This window comes from Eupeodes corollae, chromosome 1 (genome assembly GCF_945859685.1).
Source record: "Eupeodes corollae chromosome 1, idEupCoro1.1, whole genome shotgun sequence".
Lineage (NCBI taxonomy): Eukaryota > Metazoa > Arthropoda > Insecta > Diptera > Syrphidae > Eupeodes > Eupeodes corollae.
Genome location: NC_079147.1, coordinates 17699916 through 17713867, shown reverse-complemented (window position 1 = coordinate 17713867; position 13952 = coordinate 17699916). Strand labels below are relative to the sequence as shown.

Sequence of the window (13952 nt, the reverse complement as noted above, 5' to 3'; positions counted from 1 at the left end):
CCTGATACAATAGGAAACTATAAGGTAAAATTCGAATTCAGGACAGCTTAATCCTAAGACAAATATTGTTTAGTTTACGTTAAATAAAAAAAATTTTAATTTTGCCGACCGGTGCAATTAATTATTGCCTCCCCAGGACACTCAAAACTTATAGGTTGCTCAACTAGATTGTGTTTATAGGGTTGCTGTCAATAATTTTTAAAGAATTTTAGAAAGACCCAATTTTTAAAGCCGATTAGGTGGGGCTAAGGAACTTAATATGATTCTGATACTATGTATGAGCGGTTTAAAGCTTTAAACGTTGTATAGTCGTCGTCTCATCGAATGCAAATGCGAAATGTTTTTTGTTTATTGTTTTTTTTTTTTTTTTTGGTTCATTAATAAAATTACAAAATTTTCATTATCATAATAATCTTTTAGCTCGGTCCAAGGTTTAATTTTCAGTATTGTGAAAAAATAGTATACACACACAAATCACCTGATACATTTTTAAAAACAATAAATAAATACTTAACTAACTTTGAGCTAAAAATTGTTTATAATCGATAACCTTTTAGCTTTTAGCATCTCAGATTCAATGAATCTGGTTTCGTCTATAAAAGTATAAACTTTAAGAAAAACAAATAACATTATATTTTAAACTTTCTACGATTGAAAACGTAATAAGTAACAATCAAAAATGAAAATTTTTATAATTTTAGCAACTTTATTTGCACTTGTAAGTTTATTGAAATTTAAGTTCTTTTTTTCTGTTTAAAGTTAATTGGTGTTTATTTAATTTGTTCATCCTTTTAGACAGCTGCTGAATGGGAGCTGAAATCTCGAGAAGAATAATTCAATATCCAAGACTACTGTGTTGAGCGTTTTAAAGTATCGTATGAGTTTAGAGAAAAACACAAAGATGACAAATATATACCAAAAGAAATCTTCCGGATAATATTATGTTATTTACAACGCTTAGGATTATGGAACGATTCTGAGGGGTTTTCTATCGATAGAATGATGGTGGGTTTTGAGAGTGTCAAGGATAATATCAAAAACTACAATGCAGTGATATTACGGCAAAGTCTTGCCCAATGTACCAGTGATAAAAACACCGAAGGAATTGCACCATTTGATTGGGCATATCGCTGTTTTAAGTGTTTTGCGGATAATAGGTATATAATGGAGGCCTTTAAAGTAGCGACTTTCTATAAAGAAGATAAAAAAGATGCAGATGAATAAATCAATATTTTTTTCAAACAATTTGCTTAGTTTTGAGTTAGTTATTCATTTGTTCTTGTGATTATTGGGTTGGACTTTTCCTTTAAAGTTGTGTTAGAAAAATATTAGAGAAATAAGAAATTCTTATGTCAATAATATTGTGATCAAGACGTGTAAATTGAAACATTATTGAAACCAATATTCCTGAATGCATTTTTAAAAAATTTTGAAAAACATTGTAATTTTCTTAAACCAACCATATTTTGAAAAAAAAACTGTATACATTTTCGAATAAGCTCTACCAAAAACTGTGTAAAGTTTACATTGGCACAATTTTCGCTGACAAATGAAATAATGTAAATTACACTGATCGGAAAAATACAGTCAATTTTACCCCACAATGATTTCTTAAAGAAGTAAGTTGTCCTGAATCTGAATTTTGCCTTATACATTTGTAGATCACATTTAGTTTGTAAGAAACAAATCAAATGGGGTGGCACAACAGTCCGTTGTGAACCAGGGCCTAGTGACTTACAGCTCTCAACCATTCCTGTGTGCGAGTACTGTTGTCAGGAATGGAAGGGAAATACAATTTTAGGCCGAATCCGAACGGCTAGTTTGAGAAAGCACTTTTTCATGACAAGAATTACTCTTGAAGGATTTGTCAATTCCTCGCAAGAGGCAGTACCCGCGAAAATTAATTAAATTAAGGTGGCACAGGCAGGGATTGAACCCCAGACCCCTTGCATGACAGTCCAACGCACTTTTTTTTTTTTTTTTTTTTTTTCAAATTCATTTTTATTTATTCAATCTTAAACCTATCTTAAAGCTAGACAAAAATTCATAAATTCATAAATTCATAAGTCCAACGCACTAACTATCATGCCACGTTTACTACTTAAGAAACGCCTCTTTTAAAAATATTAAGGGAATCCAAACACGGCGTTTATAAGCCTTATCTATCCTGTCTGAAAGTAATATTTCAACAACTTGACGTGTTTTTAAATTAAGGCTATGAAAAACCATCACGAAAGTGTAATTCAGTGTCGGAAAAGCTCGTACAGAACCAAAAGTAAAATTGATATGTCCAATTCGGAAGGTGGTTATAAATTTTATTTGGATTGCAGAATATTCGCCCTATCTGCAGAGTCTTAAAATTATATTATCCTTGCTAGTTTCGGATAAGGTCCAGCTCAAAAGGTGAAAGTAAACGTAGTAAGCAAAAATCTGCCAAATAAACCTAAAATATAGAAGAGATCATTAACGGTTGTACTTGAGTTATTCCTGCAGAGCTGTTTCTGCACCCACTAACAGTCTGTCAAGTAAGAGCGTGGTCGTGTTAATTTATAAAAAAAAATATTTTATGAAACTTTCATATTTATATATAAATCGTACACATTACAAACAATGATACAATTTGGTCAGTAAGGTGTCCAGTCACAACCGGCGTCAATAATTGCCGTGCATATCCGAGGCATGCTTTCTACTAGTTTGACGGCGTATTCTAGTGGCAAGAATTTCGTAAGCCAACTGCTTCAAAGTGTATGTGCGTCTTCCACTAAGCTTCTGTTTAATATATTATGCAGACACATTTTCCATAGGGTTTGGCCAATCCAATGTAACGATGCTAGATTGAGTCTTCCACTGAGTACAGAGCTTGATTCGATGTTTAAGATCGTTGTCCTCCTACAGAATCCAATCTTCATTTTTTGTGATGAACCATCGTTTGGCAGTAAAGTCTTTTTGTAGATTTTTATCATTTTCTCGGCATTTAGGTTGACAGTAAAGAGGCACAAAGTACCGAATCGCTGCTGCTTTGGGAAACAGCCCCAAAGATGCAGCTTTATTCCATGTTTTACGGTCCGTTAAACAAGCCTCTTGGTGGAAGTTGACTATAGGCTCGCTTGAGGACAAAACGTGCCCATAAAGAACACTGTTAGTAAAAATGACATTTTCAAAATCTCTATCAATATTCTTATGCCCCCAAGCGAGTCACTTTGTCACATGTTTTTCAAGCAACAGAAGCTTCTTCATTGTGTTGCGCCATTTCAGATCATGAGTATGAAGAATGGTTCGGGTAGGTTCGTAGGATATATCTGAACCTTTTGCAATTAATTTTTCTTGTCCTTTCCGCAGTGTTAAAGCAGGATTCCGCAAAAACAGATTCACTTTTCTTTTTTCATCTTTTTTGTACACTTTTCCTATCGAAACACGTTTTGGTAAATCATCCACATTTTTAGCCACTTTATATCGTTGTATTCACTTCTGTAAAAATGCCTTCGACTTTCTCATATATTTAGCAGCCGCTGATTGCGATATTTTGGGAGCTTTCGGGTGGATGCAAAGGAATATAGCCACGTAGTGCGTTGCGAACGTAGCACTCATACCGTTTAACGTGATTCAAAAGATCGACGACAACTGAACTTTTGTTAGACAATGCATCAAGGTTAATGTTCCCCTCTATCGGCTCGCCAAGGAATTAGAGCGAAATCTTTCATTAACTGTTGGTTAAGTCTACCACGCTCTTACTTGACGGACTGTATTAAGATAGATTGGGAAACATAGAACTTTGTTGATGAGTGAAAAAAAGGAAATATTGATTTCTTTATCAAAGTCAAAACCTGGACAGAAATTCAAATTTTAACGATGCTCCGTCTGGCTCTATTCAAAGAAGTGTTGACCATTATCCTCATACTTAAATTGTCATTGCGGTGGATTTCAATGCACGCAATTCTTTTAAACTCAACTGTAGAAAAGCCAACACCCCAGACTTGTGTCTTGCCATTGACCCAAATAAATATCAAATCAGTGTTTTACCGCCTCCAGACACATCTGATCATTGTATTAAAAGGATAAAACCCATCAACCCAAAGAAAACTCACTCTTTGTTTCGAACTGTATAGAAGATACATATTAAAAAATACTACAATGTCCCAAAGATAGTAAACATTTATGGCCATTTGTAAAAAAAAATGTACATAACATCACGTCGTTCCAGTTCCAACGCTAGTTCACAATGGTCAGGCCAGGATTTACCCTTAGGCCAACCAGGCCCAGGCATGGGGAATCACGAAAAAAGGGGCCACAAAAGTAACTAAAAGCCACTGAATCTTTATTGCTTATCCTAACAAAATAGATAAAAATCATGATGGTCCTTTTTTAAATCTGACATACGCAGAAGGTAAAATTAGAGTTTGATTGTCTTAGTTTATTGGTAAAAAAAGCAATTGGCGAGAACTAGCAACGTGAATGGATTTTGTATTCGATTTCAAATTGAGCGTTGTTCTGCTTTTATTGTAAGTTATTTCCTGATCACAGGATTTTCTGATTCGAAAAATGCCTATTTAATAGTTAATCATGAAAAATCGAGCTCTCATAAAGATGCGACCGGAGTTTGAGGTCCAGAGGCCTCGGGGCAATAAAGAAGCGGAGGCCCCCTCGCCGCAAATTATTTTAAATATAAAGTAAACCATTTTTTTCACTCGGGTTTTTGTTCCCCTGGCATGATGGTTAGTGCAATGGACTGTCATGCGAGAGGTCTTGGGTTCGATCCCTGCCTATGCCACCTAAAGTTTTTATTCACGGGTACTGCCTCCTGCGAGGAATTGAGGCATTCTCCAAGAGCAATTCTTGTCATGAAAATGTGCTTTCTCAAATTTGCCGTTCGGATTCGGCATATAAACTGTAGGTCCCCTCCATCCCTGCAATTACTCGCACACAGGAATGGTTGAGAGTTGTAAGTCACTAGGCCCTGGTTCCCAACGGTCTGTTGTGCCACCATTTTCAGCATCCATATTCTAGATGTGATTCCAAATCTCTTAACGTACAGCTTCATAGGCATGCATTCTTTCAGTAAGAGAAACGGATAGCTGGTCAATCACTGGGATGAAGGCGGATACTTTGTATTTTTCCTTGGGTGACAAATTTGCGTCTTGTGCTTTCCCGTAATCTAGCGGATTCAACTTGACATTTCTCGTTCTATTGCGGGTGCTTCATTTTACATAGTGCATATTCATCAGTATGGGATATTTTTTTGGCTGCTTCCTCGTATTTATCAAAATCATTTCTTTTGGATTCCACGAACGATTTCAATAATTCTAGTGCAATAATTGCCGATTCAAGTATCATTTTCGGGCCTTGCAACATCTAGTTTGTAACGTTGAATCGCTCCAAGATATCATTCCAAAATTTTACAAACAAAGCGGTTTCGAGACCACTCATCTTTTACTCTTTATTGGAAGATATGCTTGTTATAGTTTCTTCAATTTCCGAATATCTGTTACCTAAGGCTTTCGTAACTTCAGCTCGACAAGACCACCGAGTGTAGCTTAGCTTTTTCAATACTAAAAAGTGGCCTCTTTTCTTCTCCTTTCTCAATCACAATTCGGTGCCGCTTTGTACTGGCTGTGAAAAACGTGTACAAATTCTGCACAAAATCATAGAACTGAGCAGCCAATGGACAAATTACCAATTAGTGAATAATAATTGATTTTTCCAAGAATTGAAGAACACCGATTCTTCATATGCAGCAATTAATTTATGTGTACAAAATATATACATAAGAAAACAAAATGATCAAGTCACGGAATCGAATACCGAGCCTACGAGGCTGCGGGCAAGTACCACCCACTCAGCTATTGAGCGATTGGGTTACTCCCTTAAGATGGGTAGTTAATTGGAAGTACTTCTTATCAGTGCCATTTGAGATTGGGATATTTCACTGTTCGAAATGAACAAATATAGATCGATGATTTCTGTTATTTAAGATTAATAAAATTAAATAATCATGTATGTACAATGTACTGTAGGCTGTAGGTAAAGGTAAAAGAGCAAAAAAAAATACATATGAAAGAAAAAGATGTTTATTAGTGTTTATTAGTTGGAATTTGAAACAAACATTTTCCGAAGTCTCTCTTGTGGGGCCCCCTATTGTGGAGGCCCCAGGGCTTCCGAACCCGTTGCCCTTCTGGAAACATGTACTTAAAAGGGTGGTTGCTGTTATGTGCACATTGTCTGAACGTGGTCAAGCATTTAGAGGATCAGAAGAAGAAAAATTTGGTTCATCAAATAATGGCAATTTAATGGGTCTTCTTGAATTAATAGCAAAGTTTGATCTTTTCTTGTAAACTCATATTTCAAAATTCGGACATCGTGGTTCAGGAGCAACTTCATATCTATCTAAGACTATAAAAAAAATTAAATAAAATCACAGTTAAAGTTTCCTGAAGTGCCAATCGATGAACAATGTTTTTGTTCAGCTTGTCTTTGTCAACACAAATAATTTCGATGGTCTCCCTACACGTGAACAGGCTACGTATAATTGCCCATGAGAGACACATGGATTCTCTAAGTCTAGGCCGCAAATAGACATTGTTTGTCCTTGTGATTTGTTTATAGTCATCACGAAAGCTAAACGGATAGGAAATTGCAGTCTTTTGAAAGGTATTGGAGAATCTGACGGTATGATTGGAATGCGTGGTAACAGAACGATTTCTCCTTTAAACTTTCCTTCCAAAATAGTTGCTTCGAGAACATTTCCGATGATTTTTTGATTACCAAACGTGTACCGTTGCATAGTTTAGGGGGGTTCAAATTACGCAGAAGAATAATCGGTGATCCAATTTTTAACCGAAGATTGTGTGGTGGCATTCCTGATATATCTAAAGAATTCCAAAATTCAATTGGAAAATTCACTGCCTCGTCTTATCGAAAGTAGCGTCGATTGACTTAAACGACATTATATCCCCTGGTAATAATTGTTGTATCTGGTAGTTAATTAGATCTACATCAAAATTTATTTTTTGCTGCCAAAATAGCACGATTACTGAGCCAGTTGTGATTTAGATAGTTATTTATTATATCTGGGAAGACACTCTCAATCAGATCATTTTTAGTTTCAACAACAGTACAGAAGTTGTCTGGCAATTTTATGCATTGGTTATCTTGATTTAATTCCACTTCACCGTTTCGGATCATTTTGGAGTGTTTAGTGTTTCGACGTTTCTCCATAAAAATGATTGTTTTAAACATGCATTGATATCATCAGCAAAAGTAAAGCGAAGAATCACTGGCAATGTTTGCCGAAAATCACCAGATAATAGTAGAATAACTCCACCAAAAAGTCTGTCATTACTGTTTAAATCCTGCAAAGTTCTATTTAATGCTTCGAGTGAATGTTTATGAGCCATGGTACACTCATCCCAAATTATGGTTTAACTCCTTTGTAACATTGTAGCCATTCCACTCCTTTTCTTAATGTTACACATAGCATTTGGATTTTTACTAACTTAAAAGCAGAATGTGCTGTTCGACCGCAATCTAACAAAGTAGCAGCTATGCCTGATGATGCAATTGCCAATGCAATTTTCTTTTGTGACCGTACTTTCGCAAGGATCATCGATATCAAAAATGTTTTCCCGGTTCCACCTGGTGCATCCAAGAAAAAGAAAACACTTTGTTTAGCATCAACAGCCAACATAATCTAATTGTATACATTTTTTTGTTCGTCAGTGAATAATGGTTCATTATTAGCGACAATTGTAGCTAAATCAAGATTATTTAATTGTTCTTCTCGCAGCAAATCGCTATTCACTATGTCTATAGCTGGACGATTAGTTGATGGCTAGCATAATGACTAAGTGATGAATTTGATATCATAATACATAAGTTTTCAATTAATATCAATGCTTCATTATACATATCTGGTGAGAAATCTAGATTTGGAAATTGGTTTGTTTGTTTAAATTGTCGGTATAGTATATCTTCAGTCATGTAGTTTTTATATTTTTTCCACAGTATGTTGGAAAACACGTCGTCAAGATGATGGCAAGTAATTGACGAATACAACAACGAAAGCAAGTGTCAGATCCCAATGATTGTCATCTTCTAAAAGTTGCAACTCACGACATGCATCTTGATTGGTAATGAACACTCGACCATTAACTTTTCGTAAAAATTGGAAGATTGGTCCAGAAACATTAACCAACAACAAACGCAAAAAGAAGCATTCACGTTGATTTGAATGTACTGCATAAAGTCGCCCCAGTGTCTTAGCTTTAAATATCGGGCTCCAATTTTTTAGTTGACATGTTCCATCTAAAATAGCATGGAATATCTGTATACAATAATGTTCTTGCGAATTGGCCAAAGGCATCAGTTTTTTTGACAAAGTGAGAAAAATCCAGTTAACGTCGTTTTTGGTGGCTCAAATGCTCTTTGAAAAACTTTCTCTTCAGTGAAATATACACGTTGACCATTTTCAAGATGCACTGCAAGATGTTGGATAGATGGTTCTCTGTGGTGTATGGGAAAACTAAGTATACGGCAAATAGGTTCTTTGCTGCTAATGTATCTGCCCATTTGGTATCGTGCTATTTCGTCATTTTCATTTATGTTTTGTACTCCAAACATGGCTAAATCATGTTTCATTTCTTAGGAATTTTTTTTACATTTCCCATTTTCCATGTATGGCGATGTCATATTAAAAGCACCACACGGCCCGTGAATCATGTCAAATAATTCTTGATCAATTGATGAATCTGGAATTTCGGCTGAAATAATTTGATCAATTTTTTCTGGACGAATTTTAACATCAAGCCAAATTAAAATATGAGCATGAGGTAAGCCTCGCTTTTGCCTCTCAATTGAATGCAACCAACAACACGTCTGAATATTTTACAATAAAATCAATTAAGGATTTTAATTTTTGTTTAAACACTCGTGCAGTAGTGTCGTGACGATGTATCGACTGTTGACCTGGTAATAATAAAGTTTGTATTTCCTTCCAATTTGGATTGCACGTATGTAAATGTTATAAACAAATCTGGACGCCCGTAATGACGGACATAAGTCATCGCGTCCTGAATGTATGTAGCATGAAGGTAAAATAACTGCACTGCCGATTTCATTGGTGTTTAAGTTTCCATCGATGTTTCCAACAACAGCATCTCGTAAGTGGATGTATTCCGCTGATCGTAATTTAGGATCAATCAATCTTTCAATCTTGGCAAACATATCTACAACGTACATACCTATTGATGATACAAATGACGATATCGAAGAATATAATTGTCCTGATTATGTCTAATCATAAATCGATGCGCGTAGTAATTCATTGAACTAACTTTTTACTTAATTCATTACCATTGATTGGATCACACTGTTTGATATTGATGTGATATTCATCTTGTCCTTGCCAGAATACCAATGGGTACTGGAGTGCGTCGTACAAACGGTGTATATCTGAAATTCTACTCACTGTATTATCTCGGTGTGTAATTTTAATATATCTGTTGTCAACTGGATCTCCGACCATAATAATAGCAACTTCATCTACGGTTGGCGCATTGAATCTGCCAGCGTGCTCTCCTGATGGAACTTTGTCTGCTTTGATGAAAAATTAATAATTGTCAGTTTTCAATTGTGGTGATACTCTTTTGAACAGTTGAACCAGATGATTACGGTTCTCGTTCACGTTCACGTTCTTCACAACTGCCCATGAAGTAGATTTGGAGAAATTTTGGATCTTCATTTGGCATTGGCATCAATGATCCAATTTTACGGTACACTTGACCTTGTATTTTAAATGTTGTTTCAAAATTACGACCATCAGATGAGAGATCGCAAATTTTAGATGCTCCAAATGATGTCATTTGAAAGCAAGAATTGAACTTTCGTGTCTTAAGCAAAAATAATTTTGAATCATTTGAAATGTCAGAAAAGAATGGCAATACAACTTTTCCGGATGCACAACACATGCCAGGTGTTTCATTGCAAAATTTTAACGCTTGGCAATACTTAAATATTTTGTCCATCTCACCGATGGTAACTTTGGGACCAGCTGAGTAATTAATGTCTGGTGCATAATTAAACGCCAGACGAATAATTGATTCTCTTGTTAATGCACGGCTGGTCCGTTGAATTTCTCGGTTTCGTTGTCTAAATGAATCCATGTTTTGTTCACGTGCCGTTCTTGTTCTTGATAAATAGTCTTGTAGATGATTATTCTTCGATGGATTCTTCGAGCTGCATATCTTTCTTCTCTTTGCTCAACTGATTCGTGTGCTCTTTCAAGACGTCGATGTCGAGCTTTTTTGCTACGGGCGTTGTGGAGGTTAGATTTTTTTGGTGGTATTGTACTGAGAATAGGCATTGTAAGTTAAAATTCAATCAAAATAAAAAAAAGTTATACAATTTCGCAGTCAAGATAACCCTGTTTAAAAATATTGATTGGTGAAATACTCGTTTTCTTGAAAAACAAAAACAGAATAATAAAAATTTTATTTCAAAGTCAAAATATATTTCAGAAAACATATGATCGAATATTATTAGAACAGTAGATTTTATGTGAAGTATTTTTCACTTGCAACATATATATAAACAATTTAGACCATTACTCGAAATATAAACTATCCTACATCTTAAGTTAGACTAAATTACACATAAAATGCCAACTTTCACCGAAATCGGTTGACTTGGTGAAGAGTTCACTGAAACATACATATGACACTGGATTTTTATATATTAAGATGTGAAAAGATAAAATTACATTAGCGTTTAATTTTTAAGTCTAATGGTGACAAATTGTTCTGCGGAAAGATCATTTAGTCAATTAAAACGCCCAAAAAGTCCTTGTCGAACAATGATAACGCAGGAAAGACATGATGCAGTATTTCCGCTCTGTATTGAGAGTAATTAGTTTCATGAAATTAATTTTGATGAACTTATAACAGACTTCGCTGCTAAAAAAAACCAGCAAACAATATTACAAAAATTAAAAAAAAGTCGTATACATACGAGTATTTAAGAGCAGGACATACGATCAGTTGAGGTATACGGTAAAAGTAAGTATCTACTGAGAGCTTTCTTGAGTGTAGATCGATATTATAAAATATTGTTTATAAATAAAATTATTTTTAATAAATATGATTTTAAATCATGAAAATTAATTTTTTATTTAAAATCATGAAAATAAAAATAATCGGTCTTCAGGAAAAAACAATTGGACTGATAGTGTTAACAGTCAAATATTTCATCTTCAAATAAAATTAATTTTAGTTATATGGAATATGTTATTTGTTTTCTTAAGTCCTCCGTTTTGTCTACAACTCTCTTTCTTATATTCACTTCTGCCACTTTTTATCCATTAAACTGTTTTACTGAGGACAGTATCTTAAGCTTAAAATATTCGTGTTTAGGTTCACATCATTGTGCAGTTCAAGGATGTGGAGCTTCAACGACAGCTTATCATAGCTGCTCATTTAATTCCGATCCCGATATCATTGTCCAATAAGAAACTAAGAGCCGTGCTTCTCAATGCTGCTTTCTATCCTTAAAGCTTAAACTACCCCCGATAGCGGCATCCATGAACGGCACTTGCATCCAGGAAACTAATCAACTTTCAGTACTTGCTATATGTGTATCACAGATGACCTCAAGGGAAGGATCACATATTTGACATTGCCAAATTGTCTCGTTGTTTAGAATTTCTCCGAAGTTAAAAACAATTTTTAACCCGTTCTGATCAGCCCATATTTGGGCAGGTGCCCTTAAAACAAGTTTAAGTCTTTTGGATAGGATCTGAAAAAGAGCTTTGAAAATGAGAGTCGATAGAACTATAACCCAACCAAATACATAACTCGAACGCGGCCACAGCAACGTCTCTTGCTTTTCTTTGTTTTGCCGATATTTTTACAATACCCAGTTGCATTCCCCCCTCAAAAAATGCAGTTTAATACTTGAGCTCAATTTTAGACCTACTGTCAAGTTTAGAGATTCTTTTTTTGACCACACATCGAGAATATGAAATGCTTTACCCAACATTTTGATATTCAAAACTTTAAGACCAATGTGTACCTTACACTCGCATTGTGTTTAAGTATAAACATATAAAGAGTTTCAATAAGAAAAAGGCTAGATAAATATATAAAACGTAAGACAAACCTCATGTACGTTAAAGATACGAGGAGCTAAGCAAGTAATTTAATTTAAGATAGCCAAGATATCTTCTTAAATTTGAACTAAAGAGGATCTCAGGAATATCTTGCATCGACGTTTTTTGGGAAGAAGTTTTTAACCAGAATTAAAACGATATCAAAAATGGAACAACATTTTTAACACTGTCAAATAAATTCTTTGAATATAAAGAATATATAAATTCTTTACAACAGCACCTAGGTTCAAATCAAATTCAATCTTTGTCCATTTAAACTTAATTATTTTATTCGAGCACTTATTTCAAAAACAAAAATTAGGTTCTTAATTTAAGTTAATTCACTTTAATGTTGAGAATGATCGTGTTCATGAGCGTGTACGCTCTTCTGGACCAAGTGCAAGTGCTCACGCATGAAGCACAAAGCTCCACGGTAGGCACGTACATTGGCTTCAGCTGCGTTGGCTTCCTTGGCGCAGTTCTCAATCTTGGCATGAGTGTCATCAGAGTGATCGGCATGAGATCCACCAACCATTTGCTTATGAATGTCTTCAACATTGAAACCCTTCTCGTCGTCGTAGAGTTCGAACTTCTTCAAAATGCAATGCAAGTAAGAGTGAGCTGTTTCATCGTCGGGGAAGTTCCATTTCTTGTATTTCTCCAACTCAGCTTGGGGAGTTCCGAGTTTGGCAACACATTCGTCACGGAATTTGGTAAGATCCTCACGGGTCTTGACTTGATATTCAGCCGATGCCTGACGAAAAAATAAACACACAAGGAATGATAAGTCAAACTACATAATTATGTACGAATGATGAATGTAGCTTGTAACTTACCAAAGCAGCTAGCACAACAACAGCGATAAGGAATTTCATCTTGGTAGATTTGTGTGTATAGAGACAGATGCTCAAACTAGTTCGAATAACAAGCTTAAACTGACATCAAATTCCCTCAAAGCTTCACTTTTTATACCTTCGATGAGGTATTGTTCAATTAAGACAAACAAAGGTAGGAAAAGATAGGCTGCTCGTCTTTCAAAGATGCGAATATCAGATTTCTTGACATCTTAGGTATAGGTAATATGGTTTTTAAAAGGCCTTTGTTCTTTTAATTTGAATAAAACATTTCCAAGCGGTGCGGTGATTAAACACAAAAGAATAAATTCAACAGGATCACAAATATTTATTTGACCCGTAGCGTAAAATATTGATAATGCAGAAAACCGTGATTAATCTAACTTCAATAAACATTTGCATTATTATTGCATCGAAAAGTGAACGAAAAAGAAATGAAATATAATTTTTCAGAAATGGAAAAAAACTCAAAACAATTCAGGGGGTCGGACATCGATAGATAACCTTACAATCAGCAGTTGTCTTAAGAATTAATTACATTACAACCGTATATACAATTCTAAGCGGTAGCTGGAAAACTGTTAATAATGTATTTAATCGAATCATTTCCAATGGACACACCTCCATGAAAAGTACAAACATTTAAATTCTTTTCAAGGAAGACGAATTTAATATCGCAGTGTGTCGTAATTAAGTTTTAAATTCTCATTCCTGAAATCTTAACTAGTTTCTTGAGTTAACTTTTTGATTTTGAATTCAATTTCACCACACGAGTAGAAATGTTGCATATGCTAGGGCATTGCGATGACAGTGGTGGATAATTTAACAGTTTGAGTTGGACTGTTGTTAAATAAATTAGGTTTGAGAACAAAATAAACTATTACTATGCGTTCTATAAGCCAACAGATGGCCAACAGAGAAATAAAACTTTTCGATAACATTTAATTTAGTAATTCTATTTACAT

At 34.9% G+C, this 13952-nt stretch overlaps 1 protein-coding gene and 1 pseudogene across 1 annotated transcript; one reads left to right on the top strand and one right to left on the bottom strand.

The window, feature by feature from the left end:
- Window positions 1-664: 664 nt before the first annotated feature.
- Window positions 665-1245, top strand: LOC129942706 (general odorant-binding protein 99a-like; annotated as a pseudogene).
- An 11152-nt stretch (window positions 1246-12397) lies between these two features.
- LOC129942708 (general odorant-binding protein 99a-like) lies at window positions 12398-13129 on the bottom strand. The gene is made up of 2 exons (XM_056051753.1): window positions 12970-13129; window positions 12398-12887 (listed from the first exon to the last, which is right to left on the bottom strand). Exons 1-2 carry the CDS (start codon window positions 13006-13008, stop codon window positions 12480-12482), a joined length of 447 nt encoding a protein of 148 aa, XP_055907728.1. The 5' UTR covers window positions 13009-13129; the 3' UTR covers window positions 12398-12479.
- Between the last annotated feature and the right edge of the window lie 823 nt (window positions 13130-13952).